The sequence below is a fragment of the Coturnix japonica genome, chromosome 1 (assembly GCF_054131305.1).
Source record: "Coturnix japonica strain WE chromosome 1, WE-NBRP24, whole genome shotgun sequence".
NCBI lineage: Eukaryota > Metazoa > Chordata > Aves > Galliformes > Phasianidae > Coturnix > Coturnix japonica.
Genome location: NC_140663.1, coordinates 80843351 through 80871306, shown reverse-complemented (window position 1 = coordinate 80871306; position 27956 = coordinate 80843351). Strand labels below are relative to the sequence as shown.

Sequence of the window (27956 nt, the reverse complement as noted above, 5' to 3'; positions counted from 1 at the left end):
TGTACCGGAGGGACAGCGCTGCCATTAGGCAATTAGGATTATTAAAATATCTGTAATAATAAAATAAGATCTCTCTGACAGGTGTGCTTTCTGTTGAGCACAGATATTACCTTAACAATGAACTTAAAACTCCATGCACTATAATGTAAATAACACTCCAAAACACTAATTGTCTGACAGATTGTTCTTTCCAGTTAAGTCATTCATTCATGTAAAGTCACCAGGCTTCCCTATTACTCAGTGCCCAGTGCTTAGCAGTAAATAATGCAAATCCCATTCCTTGATCAGAGTACCGGTTTTAAATTTGACATGATTTAATTTTAGTTTATTTGCCTTAACTGTAGAAAGACCACTGTAGTCACAATAATTTTTCAAACCAGCTTTTGGGGACGGTTTCTTGGCTTGCTGAAGTCAATGTGAGAACATACTGCTGCCAAAAGCTGTGCTCCTGCTCTGTCTCTTGCACCCTGCATTGATTATCACGCAAATGCTGACCCAGCTGAGATTATTCAGTGTGCTGATCTGACCTAAAGCACGGAGCAGTCATTTGGCCTTTAGTGTCAATGCCAAGGAATGGAGTCAGTCTTGTCTGTCCCCTCCACAAGGGTTAGTTACCTGGGAAACTTCCCCCAGGGATCTTGAAGAAGCTAAAGACAGCAAATGACAAAATATAATGAAGAACAAAGAAAAGTAAAACGGTTGTATTCCTTTCCCTAATGTAGCACTCCGTAAAGCAGACTCAAGAGAAATTGTTGTTTCAAAGGCACAGCTCTTTCAAAAAGACTAGCACATAAATTTATCCTTGGTGTCCTTGTTTCAGTCCTTAGGTCTCCGGACCACCAATGACTTGTAAATGAGCCCAGAGCTGACTCTTGTGACCTCACCAAGGGCATCTCAGTCTTCTTTATGAACACATCCATTGGGCCTGCCCGGTGTTGCTTGGGCTCACCTGCTTCTCCCAGCCATCGTGTGCTGCAGCCCCTCTGTTGACAGGTATTTCCTCTTGGTGTAAGCTACTGATTTGTGCATTGGTGTCTTTTCTAATTTTTTTGTTGTTCGGTTGGTTTCATGGTGATAGGAAACTGTTCATTCATATTAGTCAACACTGGCAGAGTAAGAAAGGAATCAGTTGGAAGGTTTGCATATGTAGGTATTAAAAAGCTTGTATTAAGCCAAGGTTTCCCCATGTAATCACGGTGTGGCAAAGCTGTCATCTCTATACACTCAGTAAAACAGAAAGCTTCAGCACTCTTTAGGCAGGCTTATGGAATGATGTGTTAATCTACTCCCATTAACAAGACAGCAAATTCCCAGTTGATTACCCAATTCAAATTAAGCACATGTAATCTCCCTGTGACACTCACAATGGTGTTAGTGTAATGCATAGAGAGAGAGGTGGGATGAAGACAATGTGCTCAGGAGTGCTCAGCTTCCAACATTAATGTCATTTAGGTGCTCTGAATTTTAATATGGATCATTAACACCCAGCTCTTGTAATCACTGCTTTAAAGACAGAGCTCCTTAATTGTCACTCTCCTACACACTACACAAGGAACTCTGGCCATGTTACAGTTTGTGGCAGGATGGAGGAGTCCCATCAGAGTCCACCATGGATGTGTACTTTATAGGCTATGGTGGCAGCTTGAAAGATGAAGGTGTGCTCAGACTGAAATGTGAGAGACAAAACATGGTGTAAAACAAAAGCCACGTGAAAGGTTGTTGTAAAATGTCCACAGTAGGACAGAGAATACAGTAAGCAGACAGCATGGTGTAACAGCACCTGACATTAGCTCTCACACATTACTTCCCTGTTTCTGTTACCCTTAGTGTCCATTTGGCTTGCTCAGTTCCCACCTCACAGCTGTACTTCATCTGTGCTTTAAAAAATATCATTGTCCTGGTGAACATCTCAAAGCCCTCACAGTTGTCTTCTGCTCCCACTGCTCTTTGAGGGCATATTTAAAAACTCAATTCCTTTTGCCAGTTTATAGGCCAAGGTAAAGATAAAGAAGATAAAGTAAGAACCTGTCCCAAATCAGTGAAAAAAATAAGCTCAGTTTGTACCTTTGATATTTAGGGTTTGATGTTCTGTTGCTAAAGGGTTTATCTGGGACAGAAAATTATTTGTGATCTCCATGATTTTTTCAAGCTCTTCAGTGGTGGGATTAAGATTAAAAATAATTGGCTCTTAGATACTGCTTTTATCAGTAGATCTCTGAATGCTTTACTAGGGAATTAAACTTCAGTAATAATTACAAACTCAGTGCTCCTCTGACTGGGATTAAGAATCAGGTAGCCTATTTTCACATATATTATCCATAACTCAAATAGTACAGTTTCATTAAAGTGTGTTTTCTAATAACCACACAATATTAGAAAGCAGTGAGAGGCTCTGGAAAAAAAAATTACTCACATTCTTCCCTTATGCCCTATAGCATGAACTGAAGCTGCACCACAGCTCTTTTTTTGAGGTTTATTTTAGAGACATTCCGCAGGATGGATGAAATGTCTGAGGCCACTCTACACTTTAAGCCTCCGCAGGGTAAAATGGAAGTAGTGATCAGTGTACTTAAAGGCCTTGCATTCTATGGATCATCTCAGATTGCAGAGTCACAGAATCACAGAATTGCAGGGCTGATAAGGGACCTCTAGAGATCAGCAAGTCCATGTAGTTTTTCAGATGGGTCTTGAATATCTCCACAGAACTAGACTCCACAGCCTGTGGAGCCTGTGCCAGTGCTCTGACACCCTTACCGTGAAGAAGTTCTTCCTCACTTTAGTACAGAATTATGTTCAAGTTTTAGGCCATTACTCCTTGTCCTATGGCTATGAATCACTGAGAAGAGCCTGGCCTCATCCCTTTGCCTCCCATCTCCCTTTAGATACTTAGAAACATTTATCAGATTTGCTCTCAGTCTTCTTTTCCTCAGGCTGAACAGACTCATGTTAGTCAGCCTTACCTCATACAGGAGATGCTCCAGGCCCTTTATCATCTTTGGTGCCCTCTCCTGGACTCCTGCCAGGCGATCTCTGTCTTTTTTGAACTGAGAAGCCCAGAACCAGACACGGTGTTCTAAACGTGACATCACCAAGGCACAGTAGAGGGGGAGGATCACCTCCCTTCACCTACTGGACACGTTCTTTTCAATGCACCCCAGGTTACCATTGGCATTCTTGGTCAGAAGACATGCTGCTCACTCACAGCCAACCTGTTGTCCACCAGGACACCCAGGTCCCTCTCTGCAGAGCTCCTCTCCAACAGGTCATCCCCTAACCTGTACTGATGCATGTGGTTATTCCTCCCCATGTGCAAGACTCTACACTTGCTCTTGTCAAACCCTGTCAGGATCCTCCCTGTCCAACTCTCCAGTCTGTCCAGGTCTTGTTGAATGGTAGGACAGCTTTCTGGTGTGTATGAAGTAGCTTAAACCATATTGCAGGGACTGTACATCAAAGCACAGTCAGTGGAACACTTGCATTTTTGGCCTACAACCGACTGCTAGGCAAAGAAATATGTTTTTATCAAATTAGAGAACATTAGAAGAAAGAAAGGATATTAGGAAATATCTATTAAGATGTTCCAGCAAACCAGTCTGTGCAACAGTCTGGGAAAGCGATAAGCCTTTTACCTCTTTGATGCTAATGAAAATGCTGACGATACTAAGTGGTTTAGCAGCAGCCCAGTCTTCTTCTGCCATGACTGAGTGAGGCTTCAACCTTCTGTATCAAGAACTCTGTACCACAAAAATCATCTTTAATCTCTTTATAGACAGACACTTTTCCTGTTCCTAATACAGCTAAGCTGCCTGCATTTAGATCAATGCTGCTGAAGGATGGGTTTCTACTTTCCCTAGCTACCCCTGTGTTCATGTCCTCCAAAACAAGAGCTTCATTGTGTGGCTACATGACTACATGGTATACACTTACAGAGCTCAGGGATTGTACTCTCAGAGGTGCGTGCTGTGCGGTTGAGGCTCTGCAGGAATTCAGTGGTAGAGTCATTCAAATCTGTATAAAAGGAGAAACATCATTAAATTATTGTAACAGCCTCTATTCAGCTGCTTCATTAGGCTTAAGTGGGGCTATTTTATATCATTCACTTTTTCCCAATGCAAACAACAAATGCGGTTAACAGAGATACCTGAAAGCCTTTAGTATAATTGCTGGTTTATAGATCAAAGAAAAAAAATTCCCACAGTTTAAATGATGTAAAACTGTAGACAAGAGCCAGGAAAATCTCTAGCTCTCTCATGAGGTGCTGGCTTAAGCACTCATACATACGTATATATATAGTAGATTATTTTTTAATACACGTGTATGTGTGCATACATACACATACTGTATCTATGTATATTTTCATACATAGGCATTATAAATCCCTACCTGCTATATATATATGTATGTATGCACTCAAGCATGTACGAATGCCCAATTACGATCAGAAAGAAATCAATTCACTTTTAGGACACTCTAAAAAATTTCACTGAGGGTTTTTTATGTTAATTCAATTTAAATTTCCTTTTTGCCTTGCTTATCAGGTATTAAATTCTACAGGGATAAGCACGGCAGACCTGTCATTTAGGAAAGGGGAAAAAAAAAAAAGGGAAAAGAAAGAAAAGAGGACATGGAAATCTCATAACACAGTGCTCTATACAGCATGCCAACGAATGCTGAGTATGATTATTTACATAATGGTTTGTGTTACAGCCTCAGAGGATTTAACTAATAGCAGTAATCCCTGCTATAGGAGCCTGGTGGCCCTGGGGGGAGACATGCTGAAACTCATTGCTGTGCCTCAGCAGGTGCTCTAGTGCCTTATATGCCCTGAAACTGTTCTCAGTTGTAGCTCCATTGCTGAGGACCTTCCAGGGCTGTGGCTCTGCTGCCTGCCAGGCAGATGTAGCTATGGGAAAGAGGGTGAATGGAGCAGCAAATGGAACCTCCCTCTTTTAATGAAACTGCAATGAGCAAGCTGTGAAAGAGCAGGATCATGAAGCATGAGGTGCTGTCACAAGGCTCTGGCTGAAATGCACGGTTGTGGGTTATACGCTGGTAAAGAAGCACCACTGTGCTGCCAACAATATATTCCAGGAAAAGGAAAGTGGCTGTTTTATTTGTGCTTCAGCCAGAAGAGGTCTGCCATACAATTACAATGGCACACAGACAGGTTCTGCCTGTTCTGAAAGCACAAACCAAGCCATGTTAAGAAAGAAGTTAATTTCTGGCATTCTGCTGCTTAACAGAGGTTTTCTGAAGAGAAAGATCTGTGAAAAAATGTCAACCCCCACCTTTTTTTTTCATTCATTAGTCCTCAATGAGGCTGTTTTCCAGTGCTCTATTAGCCAGCCTTTATAGCCCCACATTAGCTCATGATCTCATTGCTGCTCCATGATTTTATTTAGCTTCTCCAGTAATTTATTTCATCCATATACCACCCTCAATACTCACTGCATTTGCCTAGCAACTCTCCATATTTTAATATTATTGAATTAAATACATTTAATAAAAACAGTATACTCAAATGTTTTTCGTTTCTCATTGCTGCAAATCCTCAATGGATTGGAAGACTCAAGTCTTTTTGTTTTCTAACTCAATGAAGTTCAGCAAGGGAATGCTTTTTTGTGGAGCATTAAAATGCTAGTACAGGTTATACCACCCAGTGTTTGGTCTCTGCTTGGACATAGCTTTGCCGTGTTTAGTAATTATTTTTGGATGGCAATGTGATGACTATCAGGCAGCAACTGAACAGAAGCACAGCAGATGTCGTGTGCTTAGCAAAAGCATTACAGGCTGAGGGCCACTTGAAGTTGTATACCTGCTACTACATCTTCTGCAAGAGACTCCTGATTAACACAGATATGCAAACCAATATTAAGTTTGTACCACACTTGCACTTTGCAGCACCTGCAATTTTATTCAGTTCATAACTCCCCTGCTACAGTCCAGTCAGGCAAAGATGTATCATCTGCTCACATGCTGTTGTCTTGTTCTCCCTGAACACTGTGGTGCTGATAAAGCTTTTTGTCTCTAGGGTAGAAATCGTAGAATCATAGAATGGCCTGGGTTGAAAAGGAGCACATTGCTCATCCAGTTTCAACCCCCTGCTATGTGCAGGGTTGCCAATCAGCAGACCAGGCTGCCCAGAGCCACATCCAACCTGGCCTTGAATGCCTCCAGGGATGAGGCATCCACAACCTCCTTGGGCAACCTGTTCCAGTGCGTCACCACCCTCTGTGTGAAAAACTTCCTCCTATCTCTAACCTAAACCTCCCCTGTCTCAGTTTAAAACTATTCCCCCTTGTCCTGTCACTGTCCACCCTTTGTAAACAGCCATTCTTCCTCCTGTTTATATGCTCCCTTCAAGTACTGGAAGGACACAATGAAGTCTCCCCAGAGCCTTCTCTTCTCCAAGCTAAATAAGCCCAGTTCCCTCAACCTTTCTTTATAGGAGAGATGCTCCAGCTCTCTGATTATCTTAGTGGCCTCCTCTGGACTTGTTCCAAGAGCTCTGCATCTTTCTTGTGCTGGGGGCACCAGGCCTGGACACAGTACTCCAGATGAGCTCCACAAGAGCTGAGTACACAGGGACAATCACCTCCCTCTCCCTGCTGGTCACTTCTTTTTTAATACAGCTCAGAACATAACCTCTCCTGTTGAAAAACACACATGCTTGCAATAATTATTGAGGATCCCATCACTTGCTCTTTATTTTTTCCTCTTCCTTCCCTAGAGATGTCAAATCTCTAGTAAACAACTACCTGAAATTTTGTCTTCCCTCAGGCACCACTACAGAAAGCTGTGTCTGGTTTTAAAGGTCTGTCACATGCTTGAGATGCAAGAAGAGCATAGTGAAATCGATGAATTAATTTCAGGGCACTAAGCCTGCATTTTTGGGTTTCAGCTAAAACTCAAAACTACGAGCATTTTGGCTCTTTTCAACGTGGTATCAACTGACTGCAATAAACAAACACATGTAAATCTGAATTTAGACAGGGGTTTACCTGCTCTAATTGGATGAAACTGTTTTCCCAACTAACAAAGAGAAGCTTTGAGGAAGTTAGCACAGAGGGTTCACACCTGTGATGTCTGGTGCTATCAACCTATTTAACGTCTTCCTTTAATCTTCCTTTGAAGCAGTAAGTATTCTCGAGCCGAATATTTATCTGATAATCAAACACAGACAGATGGTGGTTAGCAAGTAGACTCCTATTTGCCCATGAGGATTATTTCACATTTACTAAAAAAAGACCATCTTTCCTAACACCTGTCTCATTTTTGGAGAAGTACCATTTTGCTATCCGAACAAACCCGAGAAAGTGAAATACAGCTTTATCTTAGCCTGGGCATCTCTGGACTCAGAGATCAAGCTGTGAATTTAAGGACCTTGGTTTTGTCTCCCCTCCTCCTCCCACATATTTCTATGCATTGTTCCCTTGTATTAATCCCCAGCTGTCTCTTGGTTTTCATTTAAAATCTTGCAAAATAACAAGAGCTGAAACAACACCCTTCCTTACAGGCTTGAACTTAGCAAACTCAGCTGCAGCCCAAAGGGTCTACCCAAGAGGGCCATAGTGCACTGGTGTGGGAACCAAGAGTGAGCCAGAGATGTGAAGCATTAACTCATGGTCAGCAAAGTGCTTCTGCCACGTGTCTAAGGTGCTGGTTAGAAGGCAGCTGTCCCCAGGGCTATTTATAGCAGAGAAATAGCTCAGCTCTGCTTTGCACTATGACTTTGACATTGTATCTCCTCAGACAGTGATGATATACAACTCATGGAAAGAGGGCCTCTCTGTTTGCATTGTGTATTTATAGTCTTAGGCAATTTATAGGCAAAATTATTCTCCCTTAGTGACCCACTGGCAGCCAGGTGTCTGCTTTAGGAACTGAGGAAGGCAGATCAAGAAGAACCAGGATTTAATTTCAGTGCCACTGCAATTTGTGTTCATGTCATGATATGTGTATACGCACACACACATATATATGCACACAAATATAACCCCTGCATTCCCCAGGGCTTTAAGGGATTCAGCTCCTAAACAGCATTCTGCTGGGGTGGAGTCAAGTCTTTTGCTCAGTTTCTTATGCCAGTACTATGACATACTGCCAATTGCATTGCTCATCCAGGTCTCGGTAAATATTGCTGTAGCATAATAGAGATTTCTTTAAGTGAATTTTACAGGGTGGAATCACATGGGTGAAGGAGGATACTCAATACCTCACAGGCTCATGAGAGTCAGCCTGTTGCAATCCATTTTGTTCGGAGAATTAGGCTGCTGTAGATACTGCAGACTATATTCACTCTTGGCATGGCCACTGAGCTGCTATGGAGGGGAAGGTAATATTCAGCACTGTCATACTGCATTGCCTCTTCCTTGTGCTGCTCATGCTGCCATTTTGCACGTGCTGTTTGTCTCCAGAATGAGAGATGCTCGTCTTTTTATTCACAGATAAGCGACAGGTAAATCATTTTAGCCTAATTCATTACCCTGTGTCACACAAGAGGGAGCCAAGCTTGCTCAACTGGTAGAATTCAGAGAGCCAGAAGATATAGCCTGGTCCTCTAAAGAAACAAAGATTAAACAGTATCCCTTTTAGTTGATAGAGCGTTTAAAAAATATAACGAATAAATAATAAAAAGCCTCAAATGGGTATAGATCAAAGGGCTTGCAGCAGGCACTGGGTAAACAAGAACTTTGTGGCAGGAGCCTACTGTCAGGGTTGCAGGTTAAATGCTGAAAACACATCCCATAAATTCAGCGGGTGATCAGTGACAGTTAAGGTTATTAAAGCAGAGCCTTTCACATGAGTTGGCTGTGCATTCCTGATTTCTGTTTTTAAGCATAGAGTTTAACAGCTGTGAGGTGGATTACATACATGCTGGTGGTGCTCCTAAGCCTAGTCAGAGCCTTTCCAAAAGTAGGCCCGGAAACACACCATGGCTGTGCAGGTCTGGGTGCTCTCGGACTCTTGTGGCTTTTCCTCTCAACTGCAGAAAAGAGTTTAATGCGATTATCCATATTTTTCCTCTAGTAAAGCAGTGTCACCCCTATAATTAATGAATGGGGAGGATGAATGATTTGCTACTGTCAGGTCAATGAAAAAAAAAGGGGGGGGGGGATTTAAAATTCTTTTCTGTCACAGACACTTCTCCATCATAATAGGATAAATTTATTGGTAGATTTATATGGTTCCTATTCCGTTTTATAAAAAGTATAAGAACAACATTTGATATTCAGCAAGCCATTTTACATGCTGTCTTAGTGTGACAGAGCTTTAGCAAGATTTGTGTTAGCTCTCTTGCTAAATGATTTCACAGCTCACAAATTCCCATCCAAAAGCACTATAGGTACCACCAATGCAGTGCATGCTGACCTCTCACTGGTATGCCTCTGGCTCTGTGTACATGGCACTTAAGTACAGGTCAAGCAGAGATCATACCTCTACTGAATGAGTAATAAGGAAGGCTTTTAAAATTCTTCCTCACCTGAGGTAGTCATGACAGCTGATGGAAGCAGCATCTACATCCCAAGTAAGAGGAGGCTTATGTAGAAAAATTACACTTATTTCCTTGCCATTTATCCACAGCATTTCTCTGATATGCTCACATGACCCACTGCTGAAACATAGCTGTATCATGGCCAGTGCAAAGCCAGCTACCCAAGGAAAGCCATCTCCAAAGGACTTCCTCTGAGGCACAGGGAAAACAGGTTGCTTATCTGCAATAAGATGAAAATAAGATGAACTTGCGGAGACAGAACATATATTTGTCAGATTTACACAAATTAAGAAACATTCAGTCAGTTCCTAAATTAGGTAGAAGCACTGAGGATGTTGGTTGTTTCCTTAAGCAGAATGTTGGACCATTAGTAGGGATGTTGTTTTTAATTACCAACTCAGTGCTGAAAGAGCTGTATTCAAATGCCATCAGGGAAGTGCTCCTCAAGGCTAAGGCTTAGTTATGTTTGGGTTTAGCTATGATGGATTACATCACCAGACTATCTCTTCATTGTATTTGCTCTCAAGTCATAGCAGCAGAAAAGGATACCTTACTATGCAAACAGAGGGATGCCCTACTATTGCAAGATCATTTCCCTAATAGCTTTAAAAAGTATAGATGCACCCTTAATAAAATCCAAGTTATTTTGTTTTCTAATTTGTTCTACCTTCTGAAGCCATTGTGGTAAAAGCTTGGGATAAGGCTTCATTAGATATATATACATTTTTGGGGGGAGGTGAGGGGGAAAGAAACAAAAGAAAACAAAAGGCTGAAAGTTTAGTTTGGGGTTTGTGTCACACTGTGCATTAGTATGTCACCTTCACAGAATGCAGGCAAAAATTAATGTAATCTCCCTCCTTTCTGTCACATCTAGAGACATTAACATTTTTATACAGAGTGGAGCTATCTTAGTATAGCCCACAGGCAAGAATGTAGACTTCTTTAATTGATGAATCTCTCATTTGAGTACATTTCTACTAAACTGCAAATTGTGTGAAATGAGTCATTTTGGAGAAAAATGATCATTTATCTTCCATCCCTCTGAAGCCATATTTCAAAGGGACTGAGCTTTGGTTTTCAAAACAGGCTTTGCTGAAAAACACACTGATATCCACAGCTGTATCCACAGCCAAAAGTGAATACAGGTGCAAGTAGCTACCAGGTTACTTGGTGTACCTGAAAAGGCTGCTCAGAGTCCAGCAGTTCAATTATATTGTTAACGTGCAAAGAGCATATACATTAGAATAAAAGAAAGAAAGGTTTAACTGTGCATCTACACCTGAATATGAGGCATGCACAAGAGGGTGCTAAAGGAAGTCAGTCTGCGCTTCTTGCCATCCACACTGCAGGATTACTCACTGAGTAGTGCATAGTTAGAACAGCTCACCAGTGCTGTGTAGCTAAATGTGGGTGCTTTTGGATATGGGAATTGCAGCAAGATACTGCCTAACAATAGCAAACATCTTTTGTTTGTGTAGAAGTTTCTTCTTCACAAGTTTACTCAGGTGTTTTTGGTAGGTTTGTTGGCTCATTTAGAGACCTGAGTAAGAAATCTGCCAGAAAGAATATTCAAGGTATGTGATGTATACAATACTTCCATACAGTTACCATTTATTCTGTATTTTAAATAACAAAGTATACATGTGTTTAGTGTTCTTGACACTTCAGATGTGTCTTATCCATGAAAAACTCACCAAAAGAAACAAATATTTCTTCTGATGAAATACTCTATATTTCATATCCAAGGAAGGAAAACGGACATACACACAAAACATCATATGTACCTGGTGGGTTCCTCGTAACATCAAGCACAGATCTGATGATAGAAACCTTCTCTGTCTTGTGAGTCTTTTTGTTCAATAGACATTTCTGGAGAAATAAAAACAATCAAGTAACACAAAGCAAAGTTACAAATCCCTTTTATTACACTTTAAACTATAAATCAGAATTGTGCTAAATGCTGTTACTGAAAAGCAAGCTCATATGGCTGAAAGTTTCTTAGTAGAGATGCTGTCCAAAGTGGTAACCTAGGTGGACATCTACATGCTGCCATTGGCAGGAGTGGTTTAGTAACCAATGCTTTTGCTGTTAATCATTTCTATGGCTATGTCATTGACCTGTTCATGAGTTTTATTACCTCCAGGCCTCTCTGTCAGGTTTTTCTTGGTCCATGTACCACACAGTGCTTGGCTTGGGGAACACCTTTCTCACTATGCAGCTCATGTTAGGCTGGAGGGCAGTGAAAGCCAATTGTAAGCCTCCAGCATTTCTCACTCATCTGCCACTGCTGACTTCCAACATCCACAACAGACAAAGCCTCTCTGACAAACTTAGTTACTTACCATCCTGCTTGGCAAGGAAGCACTTCCTTCCTCTTTATTGTATTTTTTCTCCTGCCATATTTCTGATTGGAGACATAACTGAAGTAAAGTCAAGGGTCACCCTCATCACTGCCTGCGGCCAGGCTGAACAGTGGGCTTCCACATCCTTCAGTTCAGTACCTCAGGGACAAATACCCATATGGAGAAGCATTAGCACTAGCAATGGGCACAGTGCAGGGCCAAGAATGAGACAGTTTCTCATTACCACACAACTCCTACCTTGGTTAGCTGGACAAGGAGACAAATCCCATGAAAAAGGCTGCCTAACACACCGATAACACTGAATACACAAAATCAGATACCTTTCTAGAGAGCTTCATATGTAAGAGGTTTCTGGGAGTCACAAGAAATTACATGCCTTAGATGCAATAGTTCTGGTCATATGCCAATTGCTCCAAAAATCCTCATTTGTACTCACCTAACTTTCTCCTTAAGCAATAAAAGGGAAGGACTGGAGAGATTCAAAATCAAGGTTGGATGAAGAGATGCATACTAGAAGGGTGGGAGATCTTATTTTCAATTGGATGTTCCCAATTACATTTACTTAGCAGCTTATGATATTAAGCGAAATTGCTTTTTCCCTCTAAACAAAGACATTCTATTACTCATGCAGCACAAAGACCTTTGCACTCACAATTGAAGAAAGTGGTATACACTTTTAGCTGAAAGCAAGTTTGATATATTGCAGGCAGCACAAGCCAATCATTCAGCATGGAGACTGGAAATGTCCAACTGAAACTCTGTATTGGTAAATAGTCACTGATCTCATAATGTAATTGCATTCTTCCCTTTTCATTAATCTCTTGTTGTTCAACTATTTTTAGTTCGCAATATTTTTATAGATGTTTACTTCAAAGAAATAGACATCTGTCATCCAAAATAGATTTAAACCTGACAATAAAGTGTAGAAAACAGAAGGAAAAGAGTGAATGTTTGGAGGTGAAGAACGGACAAGCACTCTTGAAAGACTTCCTATCATCTGGCCCCGTGATAGCAATACCCCTTTGCTTTGCTTAGCAGGGAAGTGCAAACAAGTGCTTGTGGTATCCTACACCACAAGTAGAAAGAAGTCACCAGGAAAATTACAGTGGTTTTGCAGAATTGCCTGAACATGCCTTGTCTGAAAAGGCATGGATATGGGACAATACAAGGCTCTGCCTGTCCACAGACATCTTTCTGAGGAGAAATTTCTTAATTTGTGATGCTCGTAGCTTCAACCTGGATGGGGGCAATTGGAAGCAAAGCATCATAACAAGAGCAGCTTGTTAGTCAGTCTTAAGGTCTACAAATATGTTTTGAGCTAAGTACAGCCAGCACTGCACAACAGACTTTCTGTTTAGGTTTTGCTGTTATGAAGTATGATAAAAGAATATCTCTAAAGTATACAAATACGTGTTCAGCATTTAATAGGGATCCTCAAACTTGAATCTAGTCACTCCACTGACATTAGGTTACTCCAGCTGCATTGTGCTTGTAGCATGATACATTATGCCTGGTGAGACCATCACTTTCTCACTGACACTGTAGGTAACTTGGGAACAACCCAAATCTCCAGCTGTGAGTCAGAGTTGCACTGAATCCACTTGAGCTAGATGGCAAGAACTCAGAGGAACTGTTGCCCAAAATGAATGTTCCAGGAGGATCCCTCAATCAGTCCTCATTTCTGTGATGCTGAAGCTCGCCTCAGAGTCAGCAATGAAACACTGCCAAGTTTTACTAGAAAATGCAGCTGGTAGTGACAACCAAAATACTGCTCCTTGCCGAAAGCCAGGATTGGTGATATGTTATTCCTCACAGCCCCAGTTACGGTGGCAAATGATCTGCTCAATCTCTCCTAGAGCTTTCAGGCTCTCATTCTGAAAAAGTGTTTCCCAATATCTAACCTAAATCTTTCTTGCAGTCTAAGTCTTCTGCTTCAGGAGTCTATATGTATGCATCAAAAAGGCTGTCCCATTCACCTTTTGCAGAAACCTTTCACAGAGGCGAAGAATCATAGCCTAAAGAAGAAAAGCCTGAGAAGACCAAAGGAGATCAGTTTTAATTCTTTCCCCAGCAGATTTTGTTTAGATCCCTCAATTTTCATAATCCGTGAGAATGGTTAATGTGGTCCAAGGTGTTCCCTATCAACTTTTCTGAGCTTGCCAGTTTCTTCACACTGTCTGCAATCCAAAATGGCAATGAGAACATTTCCTTGGAAACTTTCAACAATTGGAACATAGCCATTAAAATGTTGTAAGTTTTAACTAGAAACTTAAAATAAAACATAAGTTTTCTGACCTAGTAGTTTCCATGTCCTAACGTGACAGATATTATTGCAAAAGAGGAATGGCTGACTTTCAGGAAAGAAACAGTGGCATTTTCTGACTAGCTGGCTGTAAACCATGTACAATTGAAGCCCAAGGAAAGGACCACCCACAAATGATTTGTATTTTCTGTTTTGTTTGCTCCTCAGAAGCTGACTAGCCACATTGTCCCTGGTTCCTTACCTTTCCTTCCCTATGCAATATTATTCCCTTGGATAAATAAGATGATTTCCATTGTTTCATTTTTGTTTTTTAAAAAATAGCACATACCTTGAGTAAATAGCTACTTCCTAACCTAAAAATAAACAAACTGAACACAATACTAAAGCTCTAAAATTTTCACCATGTCTCTTTAAAGACCTCCAGCCCCTTGCATGAACACTCATCACTCACAGCCTCTCCATCCTGTCCTGGAGCGTTCCCTAGGGCTAATGCAAGGTCAGACATTACCACCCCATGGAGAATCCCTCAGCTAGCTCCCATTTGTGCTCACAGAAGCATCATACTGCTACTGGGACAGAAATTGCTCAGAAGCAGGGATGTGAGTCCCGGACAGCAGCTAAGTGACTTGCAGCTGCTGTGCAAGCTCACCATTTGCAAGGTGCCAGCCAAACCTTCCTATAGGCCAGTAGAAATTGCAGGATAGTCTGCAAAGCCAACCAAAATGTATTAATAAAATAGGTACTGAAGGTCACAGTAACAACTGCTAATGAAACTTAATGGCCTTGTTTTGTAAAAAGAATGCAAATTAAATCCTATACACACCCACATATCTGGCAAGATAAAAACTTGCACGCTCCAATTTGAGGTCAGAGAAGGGGTTTGGAAGCATACGTCAGCAGCTACTACCACAATATCTATGATGCATTTCCCTACCTTTCAAATGATGCCTGGGTAGCTTTATTAAAGCTTGCTAAATCCATTCTGCTATCACAGCTGACAGCAGGTCATCAATTCCACCTGTTAGTTTCTCCAGGTGTTTACCTATCAAAACCATCTGCCAAAGCTTTAGCCATTGCCTGCTGTCCCCCAAAATGTCTGTTGATAATGAGTAACCAACTTTGCATGTTCTATTATCTAGGCTGTTATATGATCAGTGTCACACCACATACACTTCCTGCTTAACCAAGAAGCCCAAACTTCACCTTTGTGTCAAAGCATTTCCATTCCACAAGGAATGGAAAATGTGTTTTATTATTTTATTTTGTTTGCACAATATTTCTGTTCCAGGCAGAGCTGACTGTATAGATACAAGCTATCAGGCACCATAAGCCTTCATTTTCCTGCCATTTCTGATTTAGCCATTGGTTTGCAGCTATGTTGAATGTTAAGTAAGAACTGCTGTAACTGTGGTAAGAACACATCTCAAAAGCTTTGAATAAATCATGTTTCTGGCCCCTTCTGAGCCTTAAAATTGGGCTGGAAAAAAAGTGAAGACCCTGGGTTACTGAAAAGATCTGCAGTTCTTTCTCTTTCCAACATAAATCTCATATAATTCTCCACCATTAATATAATTTGCTTTTCTTCTTTTTTTCTAACCCTGCTAACCCACACAGGGTCACTCACCTTAGTTCTTTACTTTCCTCCCTGAGGTAATGAGTTTAAGTTGCACTGACATTTTTTTTACAGCTAATCCACCTAGGACTCTTTCTCCCTCTTCTTCTAATTTCCACTTTTCTACCTAGTGTTACTGACTGGTTATACCTGGATTGACTTATTGGTGTGGTTTAACCCAGCAGGCAGCTAAACTCCAGGCAGCCTATTGATCGCTCCCTCTCCTCCCAGCAGCATGGGGGAGAGAACTGGGAAAAAAAAGGAAGTAAAACTTGTTGAGACAGAGAGTTGAGATAGAAACTATTTAATAAGACAGAAAAGGGAGAGAGAAATAATAGTAATGATAATTATATATACAAAACAAATGATGCACAATGTAGAAGCTCACCACCTACTGACTAGCCAATCTCCAAGCAATGTCTGCCCTCCCTGACCAGCCCCCCTCAGTTTTATAGTTTTTTCCACATGATGTCATATGGCATAGAATATCCCTTTGTCCAGTTTAGATCAGCTTTCCTGCTTCTGTTCTCTCTAAGCTCCCTGTGTCCTCCAGCCCCCCTAATTGGCAAGACAGCATAAAGACCTGAGAAACTAGAACATCCTTGGTTCTGCACAGCACTGCTCAGCAACAACTAAAGAGTTGATGTGTTATCAACATTGTTTTTCTCCTAAAGCCAAAACTCAGCAACACATCAGGTACTGTGAAGAATATCAGCTCTGTCCCAGCCAAAATCAGGACACCTATATATAATAATCATGGCCTTGTGTTTTTCTGAACTTAGGGTACATTTTGGGTGGAATTTCCTTTTCTCCCTCCCCCCCCCCTTTTTTTCCCCCTTTTCCTTCTGTTTTTTGTTTGAAGGATCCTCATCAGAAAATGAATGTCTTGAGACATTCACAGTAAAAATTGTAGGTATGTATTTTCAGATGTAAGAAAACATGGTAAAAGCGGGTTTTCTAACATGAGCTGAAGGTTTGCTAGTAAACTAAATAATATTGAATCTGGTGATTGTTCTTTTGGGGTTTTAATGAGAATAAGTATGTATCTCTACTTTTGTGTTGGGTGCTGGCCTTTGCTTTTTCAGATATGTTTTCTGGATAACTGTTCTGGAAGACAGCTCTCAAGCACAGCTCTGAATTACCAAGTAGATCTTTTTCACTTAGCAGCTCAGCCTCTGTTAACTGTTTGACATTCATTTGTCTCTACCAGTGGTTTGGGTCTAGCAGAAATTCAATATTTAGTATAGCGGTTTCTGTTGCTGAGCCTTTACCAAAAGGAGAAGTTAATATTTGGCCAAGTTAGATGTGAGAAGCCCACACATTTTCTCAGAAATTTGTACCTAAAAGAGCTCCATTCTAGGAAAGACATTTTGGTCCAAAAGTACCATCTTCAGAAGAGCTCTCTTAATTTAACACCATCTTGTACTCAACCTATCAAGACTCTCAGCTCCACTGAGAGACCCGCACTTTCACTCCCTATCCTTCTACTGCTCTTTCAGTCATATCCAGACCATATGTGAGCAAGTGTCACTGCTGTCCCTCAGACCTATGTTGTCTCTGCTGTGTTAATGCTGCCCAGCTCATGGGATCCCTGCACTTGTTCTTCCCCAGCTCCTGCCTTACCAGTGAATGGGTTGAGATTCAATGACGGGGCTTGGAGCATACAACTACATTACCTCTAGGATCTGGGCTCTGTCAGTCCAGTGCTGAGAAGGCCACCTCAGCACCCATTTATCTCAGCATCCAGCTCTATTGGAGGGCTGCTCTAGCAAACCCTATGCTCAGAGCACTGCTAGAGGCTAATAGCCCAACACCACCATCAGAGACCACCCAGTAGTTTCCAAAAGTATCACAGGATGCCCAGAGAAACTCAACAGCAAAGGCTGTGGTTTCTTTCTCTTGTTTGTGTCTCTCCCCTCTTGTACTAAGAAGCTGATGGGGGTGCATGCACAGTCACACGTAACACAGTAATTCAGAGAATAAGCCAAATAAAGCAACCACTTTGGTTGAGTGATACTCAAACCAAGGCAAAGAGCATCAGCAGGGGCAGAAGACAGGGAGAGTTCAAATGTCTTAGAATACTTGAATGATTACCAGGTAACATTTGTAGCTGCTTGACAAATGTTGATTTTTTTATGAGTAGGACTTACATACGCAAGAGGAAATCTCAGATCATTAACTTCTATTTTTATTTCTCTTGCATCAATGACTGACAGCCCCAAGACGGAGGCTTACTTTTTCTCTTCTTCTCCCTGTTGAATCTTCCCTTGCATCCTGAGCTTAAACTTTGCATTACTGTACCATCTCTGAGCCATGGGCTTCCTCAAATAAGCAACTACAGTCAAAGTATGGTCGATAGTCCCCCTGTTTGACACCCATTCACTTTAGAAGGATTGGACATTTGTTTTTCAGACCCACTGGTATATAAGCAGAAATTACAGCCTTGGCGAGAAAACCTCTTGCCATCATTGATGATTTTGGTGGCAAAAATCTTTAGAGTGTTATTCAGACCCAAGTAGACCCTCCACCCATACAGTGCACTGCCATTCCCATACACCTCAGGATAGGAGGACTGCTTGGTTATAAGTTTCTCTTTCTTTCCATTTTACTCCTGTGAATAAAAGATTTCACATACATAAGATGTGAAGACCCAACAATCCCTCCTATTTTTGCGGACCAGTACTATTCCCAGAATGAAAATATTGAGGAATAACAAGAAGGAAATGTACTTAAACATTTACAATATATAAAAATAAAACCTATTTTTTCCCAAATACATTGTCTTTTTATGATGAAATCACTCAAAACTCCAAAGCTTCATCTTACTGATAAACTAGGGAGTAAATAGCTGTGTCTTGTAAGTCCTGGCCCTTGCAACAGAGAGCTTTCTTACTGCAGCATCCTGAAATTCATGCTGAGTATCTTCTGCTCATGAAACAGCAGAAATACCAAGACAATCCTTGCTTTGGTACTTGTAAGTAGTTATAAGGGCCAGAAGTCACATCCTCTAACTGCCTGTGTGCCAGTCACCTTGAGATAGGGATCAGTCACACATCATAGGCAGCTGTGCCTTGGTACATATTTGCAAGCTGTCCTCTGAATGACTCCTGGTGACCTACATGCGTTATTGTACTGACCTTTCGTGTTGTTGTTTGTTTGCTTTATTTCCTTGCTCAGCTGCTTGATTTTGTAGAGTGACTGTATTGCACTAAATCATGCTAAGGGCAAACACATTCCCTATGAAAATGTTAAAGAGCTTCAAAATTTGGAATTCACTGTAAAGAGATCTGAATAGGTAACGATCTAAGATGGAAGGTTGAGAAACCTATCACGTCTGAAAGTCTCCTTAAGGAAAAACCCCAACATTTACAACTCATCAGTGACAACACACAGAAACTTAAGGGCAAAGCTCAAGCACTCTGCTTGCTGGTATTTATACTGAAGTTAATGCTGGAAGGTTAAGACTTATGGTAAAGCGCTCATAGTTTTTATGTTAGTGGTTAAATACAAGGGCTGCTCTGAACGCAATGTCTCCTATATTATTATGTTGGCCCATGACATCAGAGGTGGATGCTGGTGGTATGGCAGTAGAGGCTGAATCTCCTCACCAATATCTCACTAACTTATGCAGTAACTGTATTTTCTAGAGATATTAGAGCTTCACTATGGCAAAACTCCCTGAGAAATCCCATGCAGAGAATATTTTAGTTGTTATATTTCCTAAACTCTTTGGCACTTTCCACAGACCTGTTCTACATGCTCTCTTGAAAAAAAATTAAAAGCAATTACGTAAGGATTTTCCCTGTTTGTATTTCTTTTAACAGCTATTGTTTGTGGTATCTGTGTTCCAAAACCACCTCTAAACCTTTTTCTTTATAATCGTGCTTTAACACAATTGATAGCTTTTGTTTAACAGATTCTGCAGGACACAGTAACATCTAACAGTTTCTATCTCTCTCTGCAAAAATACCCTGTATGTTCTTCTGTAATTTGCACCTGAGATGAAATAACACTCATACTTAACACTGTCCATTTCAAAGCATAATTGGACTAGTTTCTTGAGGTCATGTTCTTAAAGCATGGAATTTCTGAAGTCTGGTTTAACTGCACTTCCTTCATGTAATGCTGCTCTTCTTTTATCACGGCAACAACAGTAACAACAACAACCAAAAAGCCCAAGAGGGAAAATCAGAACCACAGTGCTCATTATGATTCAGGAACTAATGCTGACTGGTCTTCTGATGAAGGAACAGGGTTTTTTTTTTAATTAGAAGAGTAGTTTTTCACCACTATCCATAGATAGGTTTGTTAACAAAAGCCCTGCATCCATTTCCAGATGCAATTTCATTAGTCTAATTCATGACCTTACCAAAATTCACATAAACCTTTGCTGAACTGCTGGACCAAGGCATTTCCTTTTGAAGCTGATCCTCAATTTTTCTCATATGATTTTTTTCCACTGCAATAAATCTCCACATCAATCTTGCGCCCCTCTATTTTCTTTTCTCTGCAGACTTTCTTTGCATCAGTTAAGGTGTTCAGCGTGACAGACGGGTTAAGATCAACTCCATTTTTCAGTGTAAGTGGTCCTTTTTTATTCTCAAACCTGCCTTCCCCCAGGAGCTTCTCACTCTTTCCTGTGTTGTCTATTTTTAAAAGTAATTCAGCACCTCCTACCCTCCCTATTCCTTCAGGGCTCAAAACCACCTGTGGGAGGTCAGAAGTAATGCATCCAGCAGAGCGCATCTGTGATCCACAAGTCAGATCTGTCTGCACCCCCACATCTTAGCAGGAAGAGCTGTGGTACAGTCATGCAATGGTGTGAGTGCCTGGGCAGATGTAAAGATCTCTGGCCAGTTCCTATGCTGCAGCCTGTATGGACGCTTCTGAACTTTGCTCTCCTGGTAGTTCTGGCTTGTGGACTGAGGTAGAATAGATAAAGTGCTGGATTCACTTTGCTCTGACGCAGCTGGGAGCTGTACTTTACTGATAATGACTGCCCATCTCCATTCCACTCACAGGCTGCATTAAAGCTTTTTGCCTTCTTTTGAGTGGACAAGGTTCATTGCAAAAGCTCCAATTACTTTAAAATGAAAAGCATCAAGAGGTGCATTGCAAACTGACTTTTTTTAGCTGCCTCCAGCAAATGTTATCAGTAACACATAATGCAGTGGCTGAAAAATCCACAGTGCTGCAGATATGAACAGCAGCTGCACATATTTGACAAATGTAGACCACATTTACAGAGTCAAACATGCCAGCATCAAACAAGGGTGAAGGAAGATGATCAGCGCTTGATTATCACTATTACTATATTAGGGAAGAGATGGAGAAAAATTGCACAAAGGACAGAACTCCACCTATGAGCACTTTCCCCCTCTGCTACTTCTAACATTCCTTGCGCCCACCCTGCTCTCAGCCCTTGAAAGTGTGCTGGGTACAGCCCCATGCAGCAGCAGCAGGTGAGCATGCTAGGCTTGCAACTCTGAACCAAAACCTTGCAAAGTTTGTTGCATCAATTTAATCTTTCTCAGCTTACTAACAGAAACCTGGGCCCCAAAGAAGCTTCTGGAGTCATTAAATCCAGTCCCTCTTGAGCACAGACACACGTTTGCCCAGTTCATCCAGCACCTCTGTCCAGCTCTGTCTTCTTATCAATTCAGACACTTTGCCCTCACTGCTGGCCAGCCGCGAAAACGGTTGTTTAATTTGTAGCCAAATCCACTCATGTCCTACTTAAAACCATTTGCACCTTTACATGCATGTTTAAATATCAACCCTGTTGACCGTTCTCCCCTAGGGCTTACTTAATGTTGCTTTACAGCTTCCTTTTTTTCTGACAAAAGAAGCCAAGTTTCTGGCCCTGTGGTGTCCTAAATGATGTTTTGCTTTGCAAAGTCTGGTTCTCAGTCTCAACCAGTGGTGTTTTCTCTTCCTAGTTCTCAGTGCAGCATATGCATAGCAGAGGCACTACTTTGTTTGGAAAGCTGATGGCTTTGATCCCACCGTACCTCAATACCACTCGCCCAGTCTTCTCCCTATCATGCTCCTCCAAAATGAAAGTGTAGACACTGTCCACCTGACCACTGTTTGTGCATTCCAATATTACTTCATATTCCTCCAAAAAAAATAAGATTTCCTAATCATGAGCTGGTTAACAGCTAACGAGAGCCTGAGACATCATTCAGTGACACCCTTGCCAACCTCAAACAAACCACTGACACTGACCAACAAAATGTTGTCCATACCAGTTCTCCTTTTATGAAAGTCCCCTTTTATGAAAAAGAAACACATTTTTTGTGTGTGACCACTTACCTTCTGCCTTGATGACAAGTTGAATTTTTGCAGCCTTTGCCCCATATGGGTAAGTAGCGAAATTGCACTCATACTGCCTGCGAAGGAAGGTAGCAATATTTTACAAGTGCGGAGCCCACTGGTTGCATTCAGATGAGGAGTCTTGGCCAGGGGAACATAAGGTCTCTTTCATGTTCCTGCTGCAGCACTTCCTACACAAAACAGCTGTAATGAGTCTGAAGAAATTCAAAGTAATGGATGCCGAAATTGGGGTGATGGACAGAAATTCCAGAAGGCTCGTTGCTATTGGTCTTGGACCACTGTGTCTGTGCTCTGTAGATGTACTGTGGTTTGGGGAAGGTGCACTGCAGGGTCACATCAGTGCCTGGAAAAGTGTGAACCACTTCTTTATGTATAATGATGTCTCTGAGTTGGCCTTAAAAACAAATGGAAGAGTTTTCAGCACAATAAAACTTCAAGCAAAGCTTTCTCCTAAACTGCCTTTGACATGATTTGGTGCCTTAGCCCCAGATAACTCTGAAGGTGCTATGCTCATGCCTACAACCACAACAACCCCACTTCAGTGAGAAAATTTAGAGCTGAGAGATACTGCAGATCCCTGCTCCTGTGATGCTTCAGCAGAAAGTTGCTTGTTCACCTCTGTGTTGTTAAATAGCTCCTGCATGGCCTGAAGCAGTGCCCACTTCAGTGTCAGCATGAGCAGCCCCAATATGAATGGTTTCTTCCTGAATTAATTTCACAGAACATTGTTGGCAGTCCTCAGTGTCCCCTATAAAGGAGTAATGGGTCAGTGAAATTGAAGAGGCTTTCAACTTGAACCTCCCCAGCTTATTTGCTGCTGCCCTGATATGTCCCCATACTGCTCCTGCTTGGCTGGGAGCCACTTGAGGCACCCACATCTCCCCTTCGGCAGGGAAACAAGTAAAAGCATGTCCCTGTAGAACTGTATGAGATTTGGGACATGGCTGCTGAAGTGTGACATACACACAAAGGGAACAGGTGGAACATGTGTGTAGAAAACAAAGCTACTCAATGGACAGAACAAACTTGCATCTCCTTTCTACCTCTGTTCATCAACATCTTTTAATTCACTTCCAAGAAGTAGGAAGAGGTAGAAAAGTAAAGACAACTAAGAGTAGATAAGTGCGTGTCTACACTTATCTACATAAAACTGGCTCCACTGGACTAAGGACTATTATAACAAATGCTAACTGGTTTCACTGAAAGTTTTGCATTAGCAAATCCTAATTAGCAATGTTTGGATTAGACTAGAAGGCAAGAGATACCCAGCATGTCATCTGTTGCATTCATACTGATGTAGTATAGGGTCAAAGGACCGCAAGGCACAGCAAGAAGTACTTTAATATTTTATATTAAAATGAAAAAAATTCCATATGAGGAATCAATATTTTATTTTGTATTGTTTATTAGTAGCCTAATACTTTAGGTTATTCAAAGTACAACTTTCTCAGTCAGAAGTGTTTCTAACTCAATATTTGCAAGTCAAAGCAAATAGTCTGTGCTATATAGTTATGTTAACTTCAGTTTGCCAACTCATGTACTGTCCATTAGCTGATATTTGAGCTCCATGTGAAATTACTAAATTTCATTCTCCATCTATTCTCCACCAATAGGATGAGGGTGGTCACTTTCACTATGAAAATAGTATGAATGACTTCAGCAAGGGTTTCAGTCTCAGGAAAAAAAAACAGTCCTAATTCTCTCTGAATGGTATTGTATTGAGTTTTCTTCCATTCGTATGTCTTGAGACTTTTATTTAGTTTGCATCTGGGAACTTCTTATTTCCTATGAATATACACATGAAATATTTTTTCCTGAGTTTAAATGCAGTCTGTCTCACTGACTTTGAAGACAGTAACAACCTATGCTAGATACCAAGATTCATTTTATCACATCAGTCACATGCAGGAACCTTCACTTTTTTCTTTCCTAATTGATAAAAGCTCATCCCACAAAATTCTGTTTCCAAGATAGCAGTCAGTACTCCTGCAAGCAGGATTGTCAGCACATTGGGGTGGAAAGGCTTGTGAGTTGTCCCTTTTTTCTCAGACAGCTTTTTGGTTTAAAGCCCTTCTAACTGGCCTGTAGAGCTGGGTGGGGAAAAGGAGGAATCTGCTAGAGGGGTTACAGCTGTGCAACTTATCCTTGCTGTGAAGTATTTCATCTCTCTCTCCCCCTGCACACAAAGGTATCTGCCTGAGAATGAGAATTTTCTTTGCTCTTTGAAAACAGTTTGACTTTTCCAATGGGAGATGAATACACGTTGTCCTAAACACAAGTGAGATAACTCAGTTGTTTTGAATAAACCGATGTAATCTGCTCATCAGCACAAACCATTTGCTCCTTATCAGCCGCATGAGATAACCAAGGTTATTAGAAAGTTGTCACAGAACAGAAGATCACTACCAGTAGTCAGGATTTGCTCTAGAAATACACACTACAAGATTTTCTGCTTCAGCCCCAAAATACCACCCTTTCCCAGCCCCTGCTCTGAGTACAGGTGTCCCACTACCACTTTAACCTGTAGTATGGGGTGCAGTCAGCAAGCAAGAGCCATTGTTCCCTCTTCTCTTTCTGAAGCTTGGTTAAATACCTCAGATTCTCTTGGGCTGTTCTGGGTAGTTTCTCAGAAAATGAGGTCAGAATGGCCTGCCCTGTGCACACAGGCAGATGTGAAGCACAGTCATGCTCATCACTTTAGCCTGACTTCAAAGAAAAGCTTCACTGAATGTGGAAGCCTCAGTTTTCTGTTGCAGTGACAGAATTAGTGTGTGTTGTGAAACCTTAATGCTGTAACACTACATATACTGTGAACCTGTGTTCAAGACTACTTTTTTCCTTTGTCTTCTCAGATGAAATCATTGTAAACAGTTTACTGGTTTAAGTTCTCCCTTGAAAATCTGGTAAGGATGTAGGGTTGAATGTAAGGTACATAGCATGAAAATATTGCTTTTTCTTTCCCTTGCTTCATTTCCTTTGTGTGATTTTAAAATAGCTCAGATATGCAATTTAAAAACTCAATTCCCAATGCCTTTGAAAAAAATTAAACCTAAGTGAACTGAGAGTTTTCCATGACCATATTTTCCAGTGGAGCAGGAGAGCACTAATTAATTCCTGCAGGATGGAGGAACTTAATTGGTTGACCATACCTCGCTCAGTTTGGGGTACCCAGTAGCTTGGTCCTGATATTTCTTTCCTGATGGCATTTCTTGGGGATGAGGACCTTTGTCAGCCCTTCTTCTTTATGGCATCCCTTCCTGGTACTCAAGCAATGCCTCTGAAAGCTGCCAGCCATCACATGTAATTTTCTTCCCAACATTTTTCTGCTTCCTTCCCAAATATTGACTCATGCTGGACATGGATCCTTCTCTCTGTAGTTTCAGCAGGCAGGAAAAAGAGCTCAGGGGAAAAAAAAAAAAAAAAAAAAAAAAAAAGAATACACTCCCTGATCATTTCCCTATTTCACACACTGTTGGATGCTGACAACATTTATACCACTTCCCTAATTTTTGCATATGTGATACTTTGGTAGTGTGTTTAATCAAGCTAATGTGCTGCAGCTGGACCAGCTGTTATGCTGGCCAGGTACCGAGAGGCCTCTAGGTAGGTGTCTGGCTGTCATGCTGATGCACTTTTCCTTTTCTGTTTGCTTTACTCAGCTACTTAAAGATCTGCACTAAAAGCAGTCATGGATGCTTGGGTTGCTGCAAAGGCAATGTGATCAGGTGATAAAATCTCCACTTGTCATACAGAAACTTGACTTAGAAACATGTGTTCCTGAGGACCTGGAAGTCCTAAAGCTGAAGGTGAGTAGAATATCCAAGCCATTGTATTTGGAAGCCACAGAAATAAGTAATAATGTTAAAGGTATATGCTCTGATTTCTGGTTCACACAGGACATCACAACCCAGATATTATTTTCAGAGACTAGAGTCCAAGAAAATTGGACTTAAATCTAGAGTTTGGACTTTCAGTCATGGGTGGAGTAACCTTAGCTTCTCCTGCTGATCAACTCATGCTGATTTGTACCACTTAGTGTTATATTCAGGACAAAGAAATCTCTGATGAGCCTTTTTATTGATCTGAGATGAGCATCACAATTTGACAAGATAGTTCAAGTGTCATAGAATGTATTCAATAGCCAAAGAAATCCCTGAGTGTTTTCTTTATGTTACTAGATTGCTATGTCTTTTCCTGCCTAAAATGATATCCTAAAAATACACTGCTGTGCCACACCAAGTTGGCTGAATCCAGCCACCCAACATCATAGCTGACCTCAGTGATCAAAGAAAAGAAAAAAAGTCACCTCCAGTCTTGATGGATTTTTTCCTCAATTGGTCCCAGTGTTCTGTTTGCAGCAACACAAATTATGGTGAGAGAAGCCCTTTCTTTTGAGCTGGACTTGGCTGCTCCTTGTGGGAACCAGCATCGCAGGCAGATGCTAAGGAACTGTCAGCCTGGGGGAATCGATGGGCTCTGAGCACCCCTGGATGCAGCACGGAGCTGCCCTGCCTGCTTCTCACAGACGCTTCTGCTGCCTCATATGGCACTAATTTTTTCCTTTGGGTGGCAGGAGGGTGGCAGTGGGAGGTCCTCTAATCATTTTCTGCAGATCCTTTCACTGCTGGAGAAGGCATTTGGAACACTATAAATGTCTCTTTTCATGGCAATCACCTCAATTATGCGTCACGTTCACAAAAAAAACCTCAGCCATAATACCTTTCTCCTACCTCAATTAAAGTAAGCTGCACATAAGGAAGAAGCAGAGCTGCAGTTAGTCCCACAGAAAAAGAAATCTTGTGCTCCAGAGACAAATTCAATTATTCACAAAGAGAGCCTTCTCGGAAATGCGAGTGCACAAGCTCTTCCTGCCAGAGGCGAGGATGATTACCCTTGCAGACTAGTGTCCTCTAAACATCACTTAAAGAAAGTGCTGCTCCCCTGTGAAAAAGAAGCAGAGACTTTGAAGCAGAATTTCATTAAAGAGCAATCTAACCTTCCAGGCCCATCTGACGCTGCTTAGTCCAAAAACTCCCTCTTTGTCACCGCGTTTTGTTTTTGCATCTAGCAGCCATTCTCCATGCGGCACCAAGAGAAGCCGGTGGAGAGGGGATTTCTCACTTTGTTTCCTCTTCTTCCTCTCCTCCTCCTCTCTCTCCTTGCTATGTGCACGTCTGTACATTTTGTTTGACATAACACAGTCCTGAATTCATTTGGGTTGTTTAAACAGTGTGGCAAAGACACACACAGCTCCTTCTCAGTAGTGATTTTTCTGGCCAAAAGATGTTTGAAGACTTGATCAGACTGTTCATCCCTTTTCCCTGCCTGGCAGCTCAAAGGAAGGAAGGCAAACAAGGAGATCCCAGCCCTGGCCACCTGCCTGCTCCAGCATGGTCTGCTCTGGCTCCAGGGATGCTCCTTCCAGCAGAACTGCAGGCACAAAATGAACAATTCATTTGCTGTGACATCCTACAGACATTTTGGGCAAATCCAACCAGGCAATAGCTCTTTAATTATGCCTTTTGCTCATTCTGCTGGTAACTATTGCTTTCTTCTGTGTCAGCTGGGAACTTGCTTTTGAATGGCCTTGCCCAAGGCTGTGAGTTAAAACGAATGGGTACGCAAGTAATAGAGCCTGCAAACCCTCACTTCTTGCTGTCTGTGGGAAAATACCTTTGTGACTGTTTGGTATTTAACTGAGCCTTTCAGATAAAGCAATAGGGTGTCCTTTGTGAAAGCAAGAGGATCACAGAGAAGTCTTGGGCTGAATTCCTGTGGGTGCTCATCTCTGGCTCTCTATTTCTGTGACAATTGCCTGGATATAAGAAAGAGATTGCAAAAATCGGCACTAATGTTTTTAACTAGGAGGCCTAACTTACAGTTCAT

At 41.5% G+C, this 27956-nt stretch overlaps 1 protein-coding gene across 1 annotated transcript; it reads right to left on the bottom strand.

Annotated features, from left to right (window-relative positions):
• Window positions 1–1122: 1122 nt before the first annotated feature.
• Window positions 1123–27956, bottom strand: CD96 (CD96 molecule). Its single transcript, XM_085532803.1, is given in 11 exon segments — window positions 1123–1790; window positions 3928–4008; window positions 5974–6232; window positions 11281–11315; window positions 11318–11383; window positions 11653–11725; window positions 18118–18345; window positions 19746–19867; window positions 22050–22243; window positions 22245–22464; window positions 27950–27956. Coding segments are annotated over 11 exon segments (1509 nt in total). The 3' UTR covers window positions 1123–1566.